The 20872-nt window shown below is 44.2% G+C and overlaps 1 protein-coding gene across 1 annotated transcript in view; it reads left to right on the top strand.

Moving 5' to 3' along the window:
• GCK (glucokinase) overlaps positions 1–19687 on the top strand; it is a 406174-nt gene extending 386487 nt beyond the window's left edge. The window contains exon 10 of the mRNA XM_069618957.1: positions 17899–19687. Within this exon, the coding sequence (XP_069475058.1) occupies positions 17899–18043 (145 nt within the window). The 3' untranslated portion in view covers positions 18044–19687. The remainder of the gene's footprint in view (positions 1–17898) is intronic.
• The last annotated feature ends 1185 nt before the right edge of the window (positions 19688–20872 follow it).

The raw sequence follows: 20872 nt of genomic DNA, 5'->3' as shown, positions 1-20872 counted from the left end.
TTTAAATGTCCCTGTTCCCTAAGCACCATTTCCCCCTGTAGTGCACACATTTACCAGGGTGCCAAGTCATGTGACGGAGCAGGTGTGCCTGTACATAGCAACAAAAGAACATCAATGTGCAGTCACCATCCGGGCTACCTCATGTGGACACTCACAAAAATGAGTGCATCAAACGCTGCCTTGTGATCCACCCATCTGTAGTGTCTGCTTATCGAAAGATGCTGCACGAGATGGAAGAGCGTGCGGAGAGGAAGATGGGTTGGAGCTTGGAATGCGAGAGGCGGACAACGGTTGGAAGGGAGAAGAGAAGGAAGATGCTTAGCGTTCATGTCCCCTTATACTTATGTTTTAACTTATGTTAAGTTACAAGTTGTTAATGATATAATCACAAATAAATCATTTTAACTCACCTCACCAGTGCCCCATACTTCAATGGCGATGAGGGGACTGTCCATGGGACCCATTGGGGACTGTGAGAAACCTGAAGGTGTCTCCCTGGCTAGTCCCCGGGGATGTCATTCAGGTGGCCAGGACATGGCCATCACTATTGGATCCAGTTCTTGGGGGTGGACCAGTGAGGGAGGATCACCTGGATGAGGGGTCCTTGGGGAGTGCAAGACCGACGGACGAGGAGCTGTATCCCCCTTCTTTCAACACCTTTTCACAATGTGAGGGCTAACTCAGCACAGCGGTTCAAGAGAAGGCGAAAGGCAGCGAATAACGTGAGGGTGACAAGGAGAGACGTGATCTTGCCCTTTCGATCCAGGTCAGTGAAACCTCTGCAATTGGAAACATAAGACTGCGAGAAAAGGCCAGTGTGTGTTGCAGCAGATGTCTATGGTACACAAGACCCTCCTCTGCTGATAACCAAGCTGGGGAAGGACGTTGGTCTCAGTGGTATCAACCTTGACTCCAAGGATAACTAAAGGCAAGCGGTTCATCACAGCTGTGAGTCGAGGGGAGAATCAATGAGAAACCAAATTGTGTTGAACAAAAAATAGCCAACCAGTAATTTTAACTTTGAGAAGCTAAAAGGGGGAGGCAGAAACAGAGGCGACCGGTACCACGTGGGTGCTCACGGAGGAAACTCTGGGCGATTACCCAATGGCAGAAAGACTACCATAACCAGAAGGCCTTGGGAAGAGATGAAGAAAGGTCAAAATGGTCATACAGGGGTCTGGTAAAATCCTCTGTACCGTCGAAAGTCTTTGACTGGCAGATGATTGCGAAAGCTAAGGGAAGTGAATCCCGCATGGTGATAATTAGTACATGAACTGTATATCGTAAAAGTCGGCCAGAGTGAACCCAGCAGAGGGAAACCAACAAAAAGGGGCAAAGTCTGAAAACCTGACATTAAGATTTATGAAAGCAAGAAGAATTGCAGGACAAGCCGAAGGAAAGTGTCCCCCTTGTCACTTGGGATCCGAGCCAGGTCGAGGGAGATACAAGGGTGGCTACCTGATCCCGATGCTACCCGATCCCGACTGTGGGTGTGGCTGCCTGAGGGAGGACTATATGGGGGAGACAACACTCATAGGGGGGAAGGATACTCCCTGGCAGGAACTTGGTTGCCCCCTTTGCACTCAGGGTATGACACCAACCCCTTGAATTCCCAAACCAATGCAGAGCATTGAAGCTGCAGAACTAGAGAGAGGCGCGCTCTAGTGGTTAGATGAATCTGGTAGGTGCCAGAACATTTAAAACCGCAGCACTGCAAGGAAGATGGAGAACCACTACACCTGCCATGGGTCGGGAAGCAAGGAAGAAGCCAGCTGTAGTGGGGAGCAGGAGAGCTCCAACCAGCATCGCACGAGAAGCTCAGAGGTTGTTGGTACGCCGCCCAGAGGCCTTCAGCAGGAGATGCTGTGTAGAGGAGGCCAAGGCATAGCGGGTACCAGAGAGTGAACAGGAGGTCAACAGAAGGAGGAGGTGCCTCGCTCGAGAAACCAAAGAGCGCAAATAATGCTGAATCCGCCACACGAGACTGGTGAGCCCAGAGAGGGGAATTAGGACACTGGAGCGCTTTGCAGCATATACTGCATGCCGAGGAGAGACAGTGACATTTACAGGGTGAACCTGAGCAAGGGAGCTGGGATGCTGAGTGCATTACAGAGTGAATCAAATTAAAGGGGGTGAAAGACCTGGTGGCTGAAGTTTGAGTAATACTGTTACATGTAGAGGAAGCGCTGGCAGGAGAGTATCCAGGCAACATGTTGTGAATCTGGGACATGCACCCAATCATAAAATGAACATTGTGGAGGAATCCCTGGCAGGAGAGTATACCAGGTAACATGTTGCATGTCTGGGACCCACACACAATCATAAAGTGAACATTGGGAAAGCCCTGGCAGGAGAGTATACCAGGTAGCCTGTTGCGGGTCTGTGACCTGCACCCAATCATAAAGTGAACTTTGTGGAGGAAGCCCTGGCAGGAGAGTATATCAGAAATGCGAATGGTATGTACCACACACCTATCTTCATGGTCAGTAGACTAAGTGTATGCAATATATTGTTCCTTAGATAAGCAGGCTTAGATTCTTAAGGTGCAGGGGAGAATAGAACGGTCCATGCACATGGATCTTAGAAATATGCAAAGCAAGAAGAAAACGTTCCCACAATAGGGTAACTCCCGCCCACTGCATACTCTCAGTGGCTAAAGAAAGCCAAATATTCAAGGTTAAAGTATCAATTGATTCAGATTAAGTTAATGTAGATTAAGGTAGTTGGTAAAAGATGCTGTTCTTTTAATACAAATGAATTCCGCCTGGTATTACAAATATTGACCACAGTTAGACACTGCCACTATAAACTCTCATTATACTATGGTCCTATGAGTAGCATATTGTAAACCGTGTGCCCATTCAAACTAGTTTACGGTGCTTTTAAGCCTACTCAAACCAGACTACCGTGTCCATACGTTTGCCTGAACAAGCCATTGTGCTCTGCGTATACTGTCATTGCCCATAAATTGAACCTGTTCACTCCTGCCACCTTTACATTGCCCATCAACTGTGAATTGATTGTATCTTAATAGCATATACTGTTGACCTGTTCATGAGATGAACTTGCCTACCTGTTAGTATATACTGTCACCAACGTTGTACTGAACTTGCCCACACACGCTAACACATTTTGCCTATCGTTGATTTTGAACTGAATGTACTTGTAAGCATATACCGTGGAATGCTGTGTCTTGAACATGCCCACCTGGTAGCCTATAGTCATCAACCATAATTGAACCTGCCCTCTCCTGCCAACTTCACATTGCCCATCTATTGTGAATTGATTGCACCCTTAATAGCATATACTGTTAACCTGCTCTTGAGTTGAACCTGCATACCTTTTAGTATATACTGTCAATAACTTGTACTGAACTTGCCCACCCGCATTGCCTGATTTTGAACTGAATGTACTTGTAAGCATATACCGGGGAATGTTGTATCTTGAACCCGCGCATTTGGCAGCATATATCCCGACTATGTACTAATTCTGCCCCTCGCTGCAAGAATATATATACTGACAAAGGACACGGCACTGAATTTACCCGCTGACCTCAGTTGAACCTGCCTACTCTTACAACCTTATACTGTCTATTGCGAATCAAACTGCTTATCTAGCCAGCACAGCTATCTAAATACCTGTCCTATCCGATACCCCCTGCCTGCTCTGACGGTGCTCACCACTGGGGGTCTAGACACTCCTCATTGCCAAACTAGACCATGCTAACCTCTGAGTTTCAACTAACACTCACACGGCTGTTACTTCTTAGCGCACTTATAACAATGGCCTGCCTTACTCTCATGCCATGCACCTCGCAGAAAAGAAACACAAGACTTAGAGCAAGACTGCCTAGGATTTATGAACCCAAGACTAATAGTCTTCGCTTCCAAGTCTCTGACAGACGGCATAACACTAAAACTTCTCGCTCCTACCTACCCACACCACTTGCAGAAAGTGTGCACAAAACCCATCCTAAAACTAACCTCCCTAAACAAAGACCTTCCTCTACCCTATAGCAACACAAAGCGACAACTATCACTGGAACTATCATCAATTCCATGGATGAGCTAGACATTTTAGCTGTGAATGAAACCTGGCTTCATGACGCAGCTCGCCCAGCCCTCATGTTAGCCATACCTGAGGACTACCAAATATTTAGAGTGGATAGGCCTATTGCCAGAGGGGGTGGCCTTGCCATCATAGCTAAAAATAAACTAGCGTTGAGGCTATCCACACCCCCCGAACTTAAATCTTGTGAGCTACTCTCTGCTAAACTCCATATCTCTGACAACAGTACTTTAACTATTTTTCTAGTATATAGACCTCCTGGTCCAATATGCACCTTCGAAGAAGGCCTCTCCAGCCTCCTCACTAACAACATCAAGGACACTTCACAGATTCTATTGCTAGGTGATTTCAACATGGGTTTCAATTATCCTAAGGACAAGCATGCTTTATCTATTGAAACTATTCTGACTGATCATGGCCTATCCCAAAAAGTCCTCACCCCGACACACATAAAAGGGCGCACCTTCGACTGGGTAGCCAATCTAAACTGTGACATCACCATCACCAAAATAACCCCTCATCCATGGACTGCCCACTATCTAATCAACTTCTCAACTGCCATAGAGTCACCAAAACAGATAAATACAGAATTAGTACCTCCGCTCCCTACCAGAAGCAAAAAAGACATCACAGCAGAAAAACTACTCCCACTCCTCCTACCCTCTCTCTCTAATACCTATAACACCGACCCAAGTACACTAGTAGCCACCTTTAATGATACCATGATGAAAGACCTTGATACCACTGCACCAACTAAACTTCGCAAAAGTAAACAACAGTCTCATCTCAATGGTTTACCCCCACAGCTTAAAGAATTAAGACTACAAAAGAGGAAGCTTCAAGCCATCTGGTGACACTCCTCCACTATTGAGAATAAAACTACATTAACTAACTTCGCCAACATGTATAAAAAGGAAATAATCCATACTAAAAGAAATACCTTTAATGAAAGAATTGCCAAAGCCAACTCCAATGCTAAGGAGCTTTTCACCATCCTTCGCGAAATGGAAAACACTATTCCACCTACAATGTCCCGAAAAATAAACAATGGTGCACCAGCATCCAAAATGCCTTATCTAATAAAATAGCCACTCTGCAGACTAAAATAGCTGTCAAAAAAGCTTCCCTGCGCCCTACTGAGACGCATCCCACTCCTCCCATTACCACACCCAGTTTGAATACTCCTTTCAGATTTACCAATATATCTACACTGGATACTGAAAAGGTTATACTCTCATTGAAACCTTCCATCTGCCAGGGTGACAGCTGCCAATTCCAACTAATCAAGGATGCTGCCAGAGAGCTAGCTCCTTTCATCTCTAAACTCATCAATGCCTCCTTTAACTCAAGTTTTGTCCCAACCAACCTCAAAGAATCGTGGGTTCTACCACTTCTCAAAAAACAGACAGTAGACCCATCCACCCCACCAACTGCAGACCCATCACAACGGTTCCTTTCCTCCTCAAAATTATTGATAGAGTAGCCTACCTCCAAATCCAAACCTATTTGGAGGCAAACTACCTCTTAGGATCACGTCAATCCGGATTCAGACCACAACATGGAACTGAAACAGCGCTAATTGACTTAAAGATACAAATCGACGAGTTGAAGGTTAAAGGTAAAACAGCTATACTACACCTCCTTGACCTGTCGGCAGCATTTGACTTGGTGGATCATGAAGTATTATGCGACCATCTAGCATCAGCTGCTCACCTCTCGAGTGATGCCATAGCTTGGGTTCAATCCTTCCTAGCTAACCGTACGATGAGAGTGTTCTCCCCGTCAGCCTCAGCAGACCCAATCCAAATCACTTGTGGTGTTCCACAAGGTTCTTGCGTCTCACCGGCAATGTATAATATCTTTACTAAGCCCCTCTTCGACAAACATGACCGATTGGGTGTCACATATACTAATTATGCTGACGACACTGAGTTCCTCATTCCCCTCTCGGGCAACTTTGTCGAAGACACAGCTCTGGTAAACAGAATACACCTCCTCATTCAGGCATGGATGGCCTCACATAGACTCTGCCTGAAAGATGACAAAACTGAGATCCTGATCCTGGGTTCTGACTCCAACCTAAAAAACGTAGCCCCAACTACGCTGCATTTACTATCGACGGCAATGTAATACAAGTAGTTAATCAGGTAAAAACAGTAGGCTTTTAATTGGATTCTACACTATCACTAAAAGAACAAGTCAGCGCCATGGCCTCTTCCACATCCTGTGCGTGTAAATTAATCAGGGCCTGTAGACCCTTTTTATCTAAAACCAGCTGCATTACACTCGCTAATGCTATAATAATGTCCAAGCTAGACTATTGTAACGCCTTATATGCTGGCACAATAAAAGCACCATAAACAAAATTCAAACACTACAAAATAATGCTCTGAGAGCAGCTCTAAATATACCGCGAAGAGAGCATATTTCCAATCATAGAAGAGACCAGCGTTGGTTAAAAATCAGCAACAGGATACTACTCAAAACAGCATCCCTCACCTTCAAATGTCTCAATAATGCCGCTCCCCCTTATCTCTCTGCCAGACTGACCAGAAAAACCACAACCCACCACACCAGAGCCTCCAACCATCTTTGCCTAGAAATTCCTAGATTCAGACTCTCCAAAGCAGGTGGATCTAGCTTCCGTGTAAAAGCGGTTCTCTCTTGGAATGCATTGCCTGCTTCCTTCAGAGTGGAACAACCTTACTCCTGTTTCAGACGGAACCTACAGAATTGGTTGCGAACTAATGACATCTAAGTAACGACTTTCAGTTGAACCCGATTATTCTGTATAAACACTGCATGTATATAGATCTTTACTCACTTGCCCTATCAATGTATCTACCAGATTCCATGTATACCAGGCATAACTTGTATGTAATTGAATGTTGTATGGTTTAAGTAATTGCCTGTACTCTGTAAACAAGCTTTAAGTATCCTTGTAACTGCTGTGCCCAGATAACTAAGGGTTTGGTGCGCATTACCAAATGAACAAACAAAAGTAATGCTATAAAGTAAGCCATATATATTAATTATTTTCAAAGTAAAGAACGTTTTCTACACGAGGTGTTGTGGTTTTCAAAAATTCTTCTTTAATAAGATACCCAACGCGTTTTGATCTTGAACACTCTTCATCACGGGTTCTTATTAGTGCCATATAGCTGTGACATGACAAGAAAAAGTTATAAATATTATGTAAGTAACTCAATAAGTTTAAATCAAAATATAGAGGTACTCGAAGCTTGATAAATTACCTTCAGAAAATGAAGTTCCAAAGTGTCTGGCACCAAAGTCTATGAAATGGAAAAGGCGCAAGGGAATTAATTCATGGAACTGTAAATAAAATAAGGATTTGCTGTTATAAAAAGGTGTACGCTATTTGTTTACTATCAAAAACCTAGTTTGATGTGTAACACATGCTAAATCTCAGCGCACTAGGTCCTGTGTTAGATTCCACAAATGGATCAGAGCTCACTGGCTTCCAGAAATCATCCATCTGTGGAGTAGAAATATAAATTGATGTTGAGTGGAGCTGCCACTTTTGTATGGCAATGACAATACAGGGATAACAAAAAGAATTACAGATGTTTAGTCACTTACATGCTGTCTGACATGTATCAGCGCTGTGTGCCGCGCTGAAATAGATTCTTGCCGTGAGAACATTTTTACATGATCAGTCCCCAACTGGAGCAATCTGGAAAGTGAGGAATATAGTAAGTGGTGCTTACCCTGGATGCTGTAATGGAATTGTACGTAAACGTGGATGCTGTTACTCACCGAGCGATGAGCGAAGGAGATGTTCTGAGGTCTCTTCTCACGGACGTGCTTTGCATAAGTGGGTAGACCACGTTGCTAGGTCAGGCAGTTGATAGCAATGGGCTGTGCGTGCGACTTAATGACATTGTTGCGTATGCCGTGCGCAGTGAAACTGCTAGGTATGTTTTAGTGTGAGAAGTCATGTTGCTAGGGTAAGTTGTTGATAGTAACAGTGTGAGTTAATTCTGGCTGGTAACATTTAGCGTGCAAAAAAACGGTTTTATGGTAAACTAAACGATATGCTGTTTAGACAAGGCTCATATGAGGGTCAATGGTAGATGGCCAGTCACTTTGGAATTATGAATAATAATCGCCTTATCGCCTTAAATGAGGTGGCCAGATTATGAGACCACTACGGTAAAGGTAGTGTTAACAGATTAATGTATTCCTGTAGTTGAGAGGGTATACAAGAGGGGAATGAACTAGGATAAATTGATCAAGCTTGAAGTCTCAAAAGATTCCTGATTGTATTGGTCAGTCAGCATACATATACTAATTAAAGGTGCATATATTATCACATTTTCAAAAACATTACAGTGCTCTGCATTCTGCTAAATAAAAGTAATGGGCTAAGCTAAATTGATCAAGCTTGAAGTCTCACAAGATACCCAATAGTATTGGTCAGTCAGCATGTATGTACTTAAAGGTACATATCATTTCACATTTTCAAAACCATTACAATGTTCTACAGTCTGCAAAAGCCAAGGTTGAGAGACGATAGTTTACCCAATAATGGCAGCTAACTATGCTTCACCTCCGGTGTAGATAAAAGATATAGCCTATCATCTGATGGTAAGATGTCTAATGTGTCTAATGATGTTTTGTCAATTTGATATGTTATGAGGGCTGTAAGTTTGAGTCCCAGTCGAGGAAATAAAGAGGTGGAGAAGATCTATGAAGCATTATAGGAAGGGTCCTAAGTAGAATTCTTCATTCATGCCCAAGGGGCTGATGGAGTGAAGTTGTTAAATCCAGAAAAGTTCTCTTTGTGAGAGTCTCTTCAGTAGATCCCCCCCCTCCCTTGGGTGGGGGGTGAATCACTTCAAGAATAACACACCTAATGTGTACAACAGTATGTCTGGCTTCCTTGAAGTGTTGATAAACTGGTGATTTACTGTTTTGTGTCCTAATGTTGGATTTGTGTTGCGTCCACCGATCTTTGGCGCGTTGATGGTTTGTCATACATAATAAATGCCACAAGGGCATTTCAGAGCGTAAATCACATTTTTTGTATTGCAAGTTGCGAAATCACGTGATTTGATATTTTTACTCATGTTCGGGTGACGTATATGGACCTCTTCAATAATATTTTAACAATGTTGGCAATTCAGGCATGCAAAAGGGCCCGGTTTCTGTCTGTGCAGTAATGTCTGTGATATGATATGATATGGCATTGGTTTTTTAACTTGTTCCATTTTAACCAATGAGTCCCTGAAATGCTTTCCACTTATGTATGCCATCATCTGCAGTGTTGGGGACAGTTTGTTCAAATAAGATTCCAATTTGATATAGTTCCAATTTGTCTTGATGGTTCTCGCAACCTGATGGCGCTGTGCTGAAACATTTAACGTGTGTATTAACTTTTCAATCTCCATCTGCAGAGTAGAAATATAAATAGATGTTGAGTGGAAGCTGCCACTTTTGTATGGTAATGACAATACATGGATAACACAAATAATTACAGAGGTATACAAAGAACTGCATCTTTTATCAACTACCTTAGTCTGCATTAACTTAATCTGAATCAATTGATACTTTTCCCTTGAATATTTGGCTTTCATTAGCCTCTGAGAGGCTGCAGGGGACAGGGGTTATCCTATTTTGGGAGCTTTTTCTTCTTGCTTAGGAGATTATAGCAGGCAACTTGTTGCGAGTCTGGGACCCGCACCCAATCGTAAAGTGAACATTGTGAAAGCCCTGTCAGGAGAGTATAGTAGGCAATGCAATTGCAGGTCTAGGACCCGCACCCCAATTGCGAATGAACTGTGAGAGTCAAGATGAGGAAAGACAACCTCTTAGGTATGTGAAATCCATGGGAAGGGAACCATACCTCTTATACTGGAAACTTTAATAAATTGCGAAAGGCATGAAGAAGAAGAGAACCCCTTGACTGAGTGAAATCCAGGTGAAGGGAGCCATATCCCCTGGACTGGAAAACTGCAAATCTTAGGGAAGAGCTCTCTGGTTTTGAACTGTAAAGAGCTTGAGAAACTCAGGGGAAGGGAACCCATCCTGAGGATTGTGGAACTTTGATCATTGGTTTATTTTTGCACCTTTTGAAACTTTATGTTCGAACTTTGGAAAAGCTACAGATGGCCCATTGAAAGACTATATCCCTTTGCACTTTATTTTGAATTTAGCATGTAAGGGTCAGGTTAGGGTTTTGGCCACAGGATGCAGAACTCTTTAGTTTTGGACTTTCTGACACTGACATCCTTCAGTTTTGTTGAAGAAAACCCCTCGTAGTGATAGGGCGAGGTAGGTCTTTCTCCTGTAAAGATGGAGCCAAGTAAAAGCTCCTCCCCTATGCTGCTTATATGTTGGGGGCCAGAGTATGTGACATGTGCAGTATCCATAGGAATGCCCATACCAAAGAGAATCCTAGAAGCAAGGTTCCCATTGAGAAAACCATACATATATACACGACAATATGATGGTCATTTGAATGAAATCCCGGAAGAAGTGGGAAAACAAGCAAAAGTGCAGACTGGTGACATCACAGAGAAGCAGGGTTGACATACCCAAAAGAGATGCAGAAATGAAAGAACATAAACATCCTATAGAAACAGCAGAGGAGTTGTTAAAGATGAGCAACATTTCCGGCTTGAGATGAAGATGCTCATGTTAAAGAAAATAATGAAGAAGCTATTTAGTCATTTTTCAAGTGTACAGTCGCAGCAAGGCGTGTAGGGAAAAGTATTCTTTAAGGCTGGCTATTTAGTGAGTAGATTGCGGCAACTTGCCAACGTATACATATAGGAATGCATGGACTACAGATATTCCATAATGCACTTTAGCAGGGCTGGACACTGTGAACAGAAGGGATTTTTCAGTGTGTCGCAGTTGGAAATTGAAAGCTTAACCATGGAGGTGAATCAAAGAAGGGCTTGGTTGGCCTAACACCAAGAAGCCAAGACCACAACGAGTCGGAATGCTCTTACAGAAGTTACAATTGACGTGTGAACAGAACAAACTCCTGTTGAGATGAGGTGGAGGAACACTAAAGATGTCAGAGGTTCTTCATTTAATCGTGTTTAATACAGCAAAATGTTCTGAAATCATGGTCTGCAGTCACGTGGATGGATGAAAATGGACACTGGACTGAGCTGAATCGACACTGTGAGGCAGGGGATGCCTACAATCCGTCATATTCCCAGGCGCGAAGAACACACTGAAGGCCAATCTTCAAAGCCTTAATTGAGTGGCAGGCAGCAGAGTGATGATGGATAGCAAGGCTAATTGGTGGGAAGCTATGGTTATGACCAGCCTACCAAACACCTGGGTTTCACCCTGTGTGCTGCTCAGGAATGTGGAATATTACAGAGGGGTACAAAGGAGCCAACCAATTATAGATGGACACATAGTATAGAGCCCTATAGTTTGTCTAACCAACGGGGCGTCGTGTATTTGATGACGTATATTATGACCTGTATTAGAGGAGAACTTAGTTGTCCATCCGATATTAGATACCCAATCACCTTCCTTAACCAGTATGGAACGTATACCTAGATGTTTCCTGTAAACATATGACCATTCCAAGTAGGTTTTTTGTCGTTTGCCATGCAGGTAGACTTCAATGGTGACAGGTTTTTAGTATAAGAGTGATGTTTTTTATGAAATGCTTTGAGAGATTTCTGTGCGACGTTGGATGATGTCCATTGTAACACCCTGTTTTAGATAATTGACATTAAAACAGTTGAACTTTGCCAAATTCCTGAGCCAGTTTGATTATTGATGTTTGAGTATATTCTGCATCACCATCCATCTCTAAGTATTGCTACCTTGACTTAAAGAGCTGGGAGATAGATCTGCCCCAGTTCACTCCAACCATCCTTTTTCTTTAATAAAAGTCTGTAGCAACCATCACAATGCCCATGTGTCTGAGTCTTACTCCTGATCCTTACACAGGTCTCTCAGTCTACCTCCTGACTTTATCCCTGCTACCCACACTCCTTTCATTCTTTCTACGTTTATACTGTGGCTCTCCTGCTTCTAACCTGCCCCCCTCCCTCCATTGGTTCCAGCACTCACCTGACTCTAATGGCCTGTCTTTTCTCCAGGGGGCAGGTTACACAGTTAAAAAGCTGTAACAAACAAACTCCAACCCCCTCATACTTTTCCAGCACAGTGTTCTTGACAATCTCAGAGGATGTCCCTGTTGGTTCTCTGAGGTGCTGTGGGTCTGTACTTTTCTGTGGTGCTGAACGATGTTGGGTTGCGGTGAAGGTTCAAAGTTCATATTAGTTACAGTGTTTCTGTATTCCTCTTCATTTTGGTTCCGGTCTGGGTTTTCTTGGTTGTTCCCAGGTGCACCCTGGGAATATCGGTTCTTAAAAGGAAATGTTTTCCTTGTGTTGGTATGTTGTTAGATGAGTTGTGATAGCAGGAATGTGTGTATCCAATAGGAAGGTATCCAAAGGGGAAGGACAGGTGTACCTATCTTGTTTGTTTCATTATTAACAATGTAGACCCTGTTAGCCAGGTTGGGGAAGGGTATTAGTCAGAGGACTGTATCTGGTGTAGGGTTTAGATGGTGTTTCTGTGAGAAGGGCAAGGGAGTAGTAGCAGGCCTTCCACAGTCGTGCAGTGTGGGCTTATGTGTGCAATGTAAGGTGGAAGGAAGGAGGAAGAATAGGTTAGTGAGGAGTTCCATAGTCAAGGGCAGGTCCTGGACTGAGGGGTATTGCAAGACATGAGGGTCCTGTTATTTATTAGGCCTAGTGTCAAGTTACTTTATAATTATGGAAAGTGGGATGTTCGCCTGAGTTATATTGAAAGGTTATATTGTCCCCTTGACCATCTTGCTGGTAGGCCAAGTTCAAGCAATGATACAAGAAACTCAAGAGCGGGTCCAACCAAGCCTTTATGTAAAAACTGACTGCAGATGAGACAGAAAAGATGGGATCAAATTGCCCCAACAATCTGAACCTTCACTGGCTTCCAGTCAAATGCAGAATCCAATTCAAAGCTCATTGCATCATCCACAGAGCCTTCCAGAGCCGGTGCTCAGACACCACTGCAACGGCTTTCACACACTAGATGACTGACAGTCCAGCAATGGAGCATGGAGGTTGGTTTTACTGGTAATCTGGGAGACCTAGATGCAGGCGGTGGGAATAATTCAGTCATGAAAATAATAGTGCAATGGCTTCAAAGGTTCTCTGTGGGCATGGGAGGCAGGTAATGATGGTTCAATTAAATGGTAGAAGCAGATTTGGGTTATTGTTTTAACTTGAGGTTCAAGTTTGAGGGCATTGCCCATGAGAAAACCAAGGCATCTGAGTGTCGTAGTCGGTTAAGGGCAGGCTGCCGTTTCTTCTGCCATGGAGTAATTATGGTCATGTGCATAGTTTTGGAGTGACTTATCATGGATTTCAGTTTGTGTTGCAAGTTTTAGTCAGTTTGGGATTATGCAGGGGTCTGTTGGAAAAAAGGCTTCTGGTGGGGTACATTTATTGTTCCATTGAGCCTTGGGTACATTTTATACAATGTTGGTGTCATACTCAGGTACGATTTGTGTTGCTGATGATCTTCCATTTGTGAGGTGTCACAAAGTCAAGCAGGAGCAATACAAAGCAAACACAGAACTAGGGTTTTAAATTGATTCAGGTTCATTATTGTTCTGTACACAAGAGGTCAAACAACAGACATGTAACTCAGCAATGGGATATCTTCAATTTGAAGGCAATTCAAACAACCAAAAGCCTGTGTGCTTCGTAGTAATCAATCGAACTATGCCTAACCGGGCTGCATCTACACTTCTTAGTCCCTTACAGTCTGGGGGTTTAGGTGCCCTTGCACTTTTTTCTTGACACCTGGTTTGGCTAGCTCCTGTCTTCTGCTTTTTATTCTGGATTCCCGGAAGACCCTCTCCCCTAAGCCTTGGTGTCCCACATGTGCTTGCACTTTGGGCCTGGGCAGCAGCAGAAGGTTGGTCTGAGTAATTCCAGGCTAAGAGATTCCATAAGGAGGCTGGCCACCTATGCTTATTTACAGATTGGGTTAGGCTATGCTTTCCTCCTTCTGATTTTAGGAAACTGGCTCTGGTCCCATCAGCTCATTCTCATCCACTGCCCTTGTGAATCGTAACAGTATTTTACCTAAGGAACAAGAATCGTAACAGTCTTGTGATTTACAATCCTACTCCTCTCATCTTCCACCATTATACTCCCTTTCAGCTCCTCATCTCTAAATCCCTTAAACGTCTTCACTGCTGGCTGTTCTATCTTCCCCATAGATCTCCTCTTTAATATTCATCTCCTCCACTCTACTGGCGTATTCTCTGACTACCTCCTTTATGCTCCTCAACTCAACAGCCCTCTAGATGTTTCTTCTAATCTTCTCCTTGCAGCTTTCCACCACTTCTCCCCTGATATCTTTACCAACACTCGTATTATCTTCTGCTTTTACCTTCGACCTTGTCTATATTTCTCCCTCTCAAATCTCCTCCTGAAACTCTTCCTCCAACCACCTCCCTCCTTCTGATATTCCTCCTTCTCTTCACTCCATCCTCCCAGCTCTTTACCAACCCTTTGCTTTCCTGTTCCGAAACAGAAGCATTGTCCGAGCATTAATGTAGGCCATACACAATTCTGGAATGCCATTTTGGTCAGCCATAAAATGGGACTGCTGCAGCAGAGCTCTGTGTTTTGTGGTTCCACCTAGTGGTGTTCGATTGAGTTTGTAGTTCAGAAAACTGGAGGTTTCTTATTATTGGGTTACTTGCATGTGCTATTCGACTGTGGGACTCTGTATTTCTGTTGCTGGCCATGTATTTGCCTTACCGTAGCACTTCAAAAGTCATCATATCTTTACAAACAGGATTTGGCAACCTGACCTTCATCTTCGGCCCTAACTTTACCATGCCAGTAGTTATGACTGTCCTGCCAGAACATCCACTGGGTCGTTGAGGTCACGCTAATCTTGTATGGGCAATGATATGGGTACGAATCCATCGAGAAGTGCTGTTTTCTATCAATGCAGTGAGCTTCTCTCAAAAGGACAGAGGCATGTTATGCCTCCCTCTGACGATCTCCTGCAAATGACCGGGGAATAATGGGGTAGCACAGGGGTTCCTCCCCACACTGCCCCAGGCAAAGCATCACACAGAGGATGGCGGCACCCTGCCACCTTGGGCAACCTACAGTTTACCACAAGAGTCAGGAAGATACAGTTTCACTGAATCATTGAAGTGGAGGTGCAAAAGACTGGAGCCCTGTGGTGCACTGCAAGTGATAGCACATGGCAAGATTTGAATGGAGGCATGAACTTGGTGTCCATCCTGTGGGAAAGGAAGGATGCCATTCAGAGTAGCATGGTTAGTGCTTTTCCTGTATCCGCCAATGGGTTTAGTAAAATTGCATTGCTGATGGTGGCAAATGTTGCTGTAATGTCCAGGAGGATAGGTGCTCTTGGTGTGTTCCGGTTGGTGTTGCTTTTTAAAGTATACCATATGCAGGACAGAGTGGATTCTGTTGATCTGAAGCTGTGTTGGGTCTTGCACAGGATGTTATTTGTCTTCACATGACCCAGTATTTATTGGTAGAAGAATTTCTTTAGGATGTTTGCTGGAAGGGAATGTTATAGATCAGGAAACTATTTGCTGGGTTTTTGTGGTTAACTGTCGGATTTTCTAGTGGAAGCTTTACATATACAAATTTGATGGCCGCAGGAACAATCAGAGTTCTATAGAGCAGTGTAGAAGTGGTTGAAAAAAGTGGGCATGGCCTTGTGAGAGCTTATTTATAGCTGGTGGGAAATGGTCTTCTGGTGATCTTACTTTGTTGCTGCAGTTAACGTGGGTCACAAATTCCTACTTTGGTAAGTTGTGAAAATCTTAACGGAATCTAGGGCTTTCTCAATTTCGCATAAGTTGTGATAAACTTGAAGGGTCCCAGGGTCTACTGCGTTTCGTAGTTAAACATCAATGGTGTGTTCTTTTTGCCCAGGTAGTCATGGATCTGTACAGTTTTGTCAGAAGTGTGGGTGGTTATTGCTTTACAGGTTTGCTCTGATGTGATCAGTGTAGTATGGCAGGAAGATTTGTACTTGAACTCTGATGAGTGTGAACATTTCATTTTATGAGTAGTGTGCGAGTTGTATGCTTTTGGTGTAGTTGGATTTTACTGTCTCTGCTCTGTTGAGCCGAAATTATAGATAGTAGACACATTTATCGTTATCGCTGGAGTTTTTCCTCTAGATTTACTCCATCCTCTTCTTATTTTTCTTTAGATTGTTAAAGTTGCTTGCGTCCCATCTTACTGCATGCTTTCTTTGTGAGCATTGAAAGGTGTCTGAAGTGCGAGTCACAATGGATGTAGAATCGGTTATCTGGGTTTCTGGGGCAGCATGTGGGGGTACAGGTTTCATGTTCTCTTCTGTCGAGTGACAATTAGAATTGAAAACCGAGATGTCCTCTGTGATTGGTGCAGCCTCGTAACAGAAATGCTCTTCGGTGGGAGGCGTCTGGTTGTTTGATCCATAGGCTTTTTATGAGATGTTGCTGAGAGTCTCTGCTGGTGGAGCCAGTGGCCTGTACACGAGTCGGGCATCGTAATCCATGGGAAGCAACTTCAGCAAAGCCTTCAGCTCCACCAGTTGCCACAGGGAGATTCTCCATTGCAGGGAAGACATACATTAATGCGCCCTGCCTGATCCCACTTCCGCCTAGTGAGATAAAGAGGGGATCAAGGAGGCGTGCAGTGGAAACCATGCCATAAATTCCTTTGCTCTTAAATGAAAGCAGCATGTCCTTAGGGATTCCATAAGTAAGGATTTAAAATGGATTGCTGGATTACGGGTATGATATGAAGCAGGGCTACCCCTCTACAGTGGGACTTTAGAATTGACCTTGGGATCAGGGAGCCTCATCTTTGCGCACCAGCAGCCATGGCCATTCCGTGGTACAGTGTAAGGTTTTGTATGGATTGCAGGGTTTGAGAGCGGGTTGCTGGAATATTGCTATAGTGATCCTCTAGGGAAAAGGCAGCTTCAGCTGGTTGGGGTGCTCTGAGAAGTGGGCTGCCCCATGTGGTACCAACTCTTTTATTAATCATTGTGAATAAAAAGTAAGGGTGTCACCATATGAGCTCCCACGTACACAGAGATACAACCGCCACTTCTGTGTCACGTGATTAGGGGATTTGCAGGGAAAGGGGGGCATCTAAATGCTCGAGGAGGCCATGATGATGTGTGGATGCGTTGTCCTAGTTCAAAAAAAAATTCTCAGTGTGAATGTATACATTGCTAAGCTAGTGCAAATCAGTTTCCCCGGGGAACCCTTGACAAGTAAGTACTTGGGTTTGCTATACCCTTTCCCAATATTTGTACAGAATGGTTGACTTTTTGGAAGGAATTGAGACAACATTAATATTCTTATTAAATTACCCCCAGTAGGTAAAACAGCTCAGAGTTAAAATTGGGATTCAGGGACCTCTATGCAACCTGCAGTCACAGATTCGAATCCTGGCAATGCCAACAAAGGCTTTGCAAAGCCAATAAATTGAATATTGCCACACGGGACAGAAATCTCATGGGTTTTCAATTTTCAAATGTAGTCAGCTCTGCTCGGAGACCTGCTAAGGAGCACAACATCTGTGAGAGTCATGAAAAGTCCCCGGGTGTGGACAGCCGTGTGTACTACTAGCATCCAGATTCACGCACAATGAGTGAGACTGTCCCCCAAGCAATGAGTCTTGAAGCCAGTAATGTGTATGCTCTCGTTTTTGTAGGTGAACAACAGGGAAGACCTCTCGAATTAACAAACATCTCTTTTGCATGTTCCTTCCTTTACAGCTTCAAAGACAAATTTCATGCTAGTGTGAGGATGCTGACGCCACACTGCGAGATCAGCTTCATCCAGTCAGAAGAGGGCAGTGGCCGGGGAGCGGCCCTCGTGTCTGCAATCGCACACAGAATGGCTTGCCTGATTGGCCACTGAACCCTGATGGCAAAACGGACCAAACCCCTCAGGAGATGTGGATGGATCGCCTTCAGAAGCAGGTGGCCTCCTTTGGCAACCCTGCTGCCTGGATGGAGTCTGCTTCCATGGGAGCAGAGGGAACAATAGAAAAAGCGGCAACGAGGGGTTATGAACTGTCCTTTTGTGTTTGTCTAGAGCAGTAGTCTTCAAACTGGTGGGTGGGGGTGTACCCCCAGGAGGCCCTATGGATGTCCGGGGTAGGGGGGAAATGGGGCCAAACTCTTTGAAAAGGGATTAAGATGACCGTTTTAATATTTTAAAAAAAGATTACGGTGACTGCTTTTGATAGAAAATATAAGCAGTAGAAAATCTTATATTTTAAAGATCCTGGGGCTCACCTAGACATCCGTTGGATCTCCTACAGGGGCAGCCCCTAGGTAGGGGGGGCCTAGAAACAATATCTTTACTCAAGGGAGGGAAATGAAACGTTTGAACACCACTGGTCTAGAGGCCTAGGTATCTCCACATGGTCACATGCTCGCACAACACTTCCCTTTCTTAGGTGACAGATCAGGTAAAGGGGGTATACACCTCACTACACAATTACACTTGTGTGCAGAATGTGCCTTTTCATTGTGTGCTATTATGTTACAGCAGCCCTGCGTGTTTCTTATTTGTAAAGGACCTACTTGTGTTGCTGAAGGCAATGGTCGCCCTTCAATCCACCTCAGAAGGATGAACTGCTTTGTCTTCTCATTCCGCTCTGGCTCTATTTTCGGGAATACCAACAAAATCTGGGCTCTTCGGCAGGACCTGCGTTTTGAGATGACCTTCTTCAAATGTTAAATACGCAGTGACATAGCAGTTAAAGATACCCAGAGGTTCGTTCTGGATTGCTAGGCAGGAAGTGAGATAGCAGACAGAGTGAACCACCAGGTCTTTCTTTGATGCTATGCAAGCTGCTATGCAAGCCACGGAAGAGCAGGCGCAGTGACTTAAGAGCTCCTTACAGGTGGCAAAACAAACCATGGCGTAACAGGCAGAGCGGCCCAAGACTGCTTCCTAAATGCAGTACCAGCTGTGACATATGGAAACAAAAGAGGTCTTTACAGAAAGTAAGATAGCTGTGACAAAGAAGGCATGGTGAACTGAGAGCTCCTTTTTAGATCTGGGTGGTTGAGTTTACCAGGAGCACCATACACACGACCAAATAAAATCAGTCGGCTTATTAAGCTTTGAAATAAGACATTTCAAACCATCAGCGAATTACCGACAAGCAAGCGAGTAGTACCACCTTTCACCATGGCTGGAAAGAGATGCAGGCAGCCTACAAGAATAATGAGACCAGCTAGATTTCTAGAGGCACCTGATTTTGGGCAAGATCTGATTTCCCCAACCGGCCAGCCACCCTCAGAGTATAAATAATTCAGTAGAAGACCATCCCTGCTGTGCTGGGGGTTGCTAGGTATCAGGGAAAGGGCGTTTTGAATGGATGGACTCTGACACCGCAGCATTTATAGCTCTTTTAGGAGAAGAAAACTCAAAGGTGATACAGAGTTGAAGAAATGTAATGTCTGGGTAAGGAGAGGGGCAGATGAGCCCTGCACACATGTGTGTTGCTTTCTAAGGCCGATATATTAAAGCTGCTGTATGTTCATTTTGTTTAAAATACAAGTTTCCGATAAATATATATATAAAACATATGTCTATTGTTTTGTTCCGATTTTGCCATTCTTGTATATGGTCCTGAAGAGGGTAAGTTTTCTTGTACATGGATGTTCACTAGTTTTCCATCCCTAGAGGCTGTCCCTCTGCTTGGATGGGAGATTATTTTATTGAGCTGCGTGGGTAGGAGTAGAGCAGAACGCAAGTAGGATTTCCAATCAGTCCCCCAGTGGTCACTGAGGTTTGTGCCTTTTCTCCTCATCCAATCGCACAGCGTGTTACTGGGAGGGGAAGGCCTTTCTTGCTACAATATTCCTGTTCTTTCCTATTATCAGCTTGCGGGACCCTTGAAACCTTGTGGGGTACTAGAAGCTGTGAAATAAAAACTCCTGTGCTCTACCTCCGTTTCCCCCTTCCTCATCCCCTCATTACCAATTAAGACAGTGCTTCCATCCGGGAACAATACCAAAGCAAAACCTTAATTTCATGTCATATAGGTCAAGCCCCTCCCCATCCGGTGACAGTGAATAAGGGAGGGGCTCACCCTAAGTGATGTCTGTCCAGGACTGGAAATGGTAAAGTTGTACTGGGGAACCCTCTTCTCCTTGGAGGGGTGAGCCTGGGGAGGTGGGGGCGGGGATGAGGGGTGTGATCCCAGGTCACACAGCACAGTATCTCTTCATAGAACCCAATCAAAGTTATTTGCAAAAAAGCAAAGAGCATTATGGAAACATAAGAATACCCACAATTTTACATTTTAAACATATCGTATAGTGATTCACTAAGAAACCCTTTTGAGCAAATAATGGGCGTTGGACTGTGCGGTTCTGATGGTCACAATACTCACCTTAATAAAAAAATGCCTTTAAATTGCAAGACACATATAGGAAGGACGTGATTATGGACATCAGGAGGAAGATTGATCGGTGCGTGCATGGGGGAATGGATTTGGAGTTGGCGTGGGTCCCCAGTCACAGTGGCATTTTGGGTAATGAGTTAGTGGATCTGGCGGCGGGTGAGGGTATGAGAAGGGGAGCGGTTGATGTGAGATTACCTTTGAGTGTGGATGAGGTGAAGGGGGTGGTGGTGAGACGGGTCATGGATGAGTGGCAGGAGAGGTGGGTGAGTGGGGTGAAGGGCAGGTGGATGTTTGGTGTTTGTGGGAAAGTGTCGGTGAAGGTG

This window comes from Ambystoma mexicanum, chromosome 10 (genome assembly GCF_040938575.1).
Source record: "Ambystoma mexicanum isolate Mex_15411 chromosome 10, UKY_AmexF1_1, whole genome shotgun sequence".
NCBI lineage: Eukaryota > Metazoa > Chordata > Amphibia > Caudata > Ambystomatidae > Ambystoma > Ambystoma mexicanum.
This window is presented reverse-complemented; position numbering and strand designations above follow the sequence as displayed.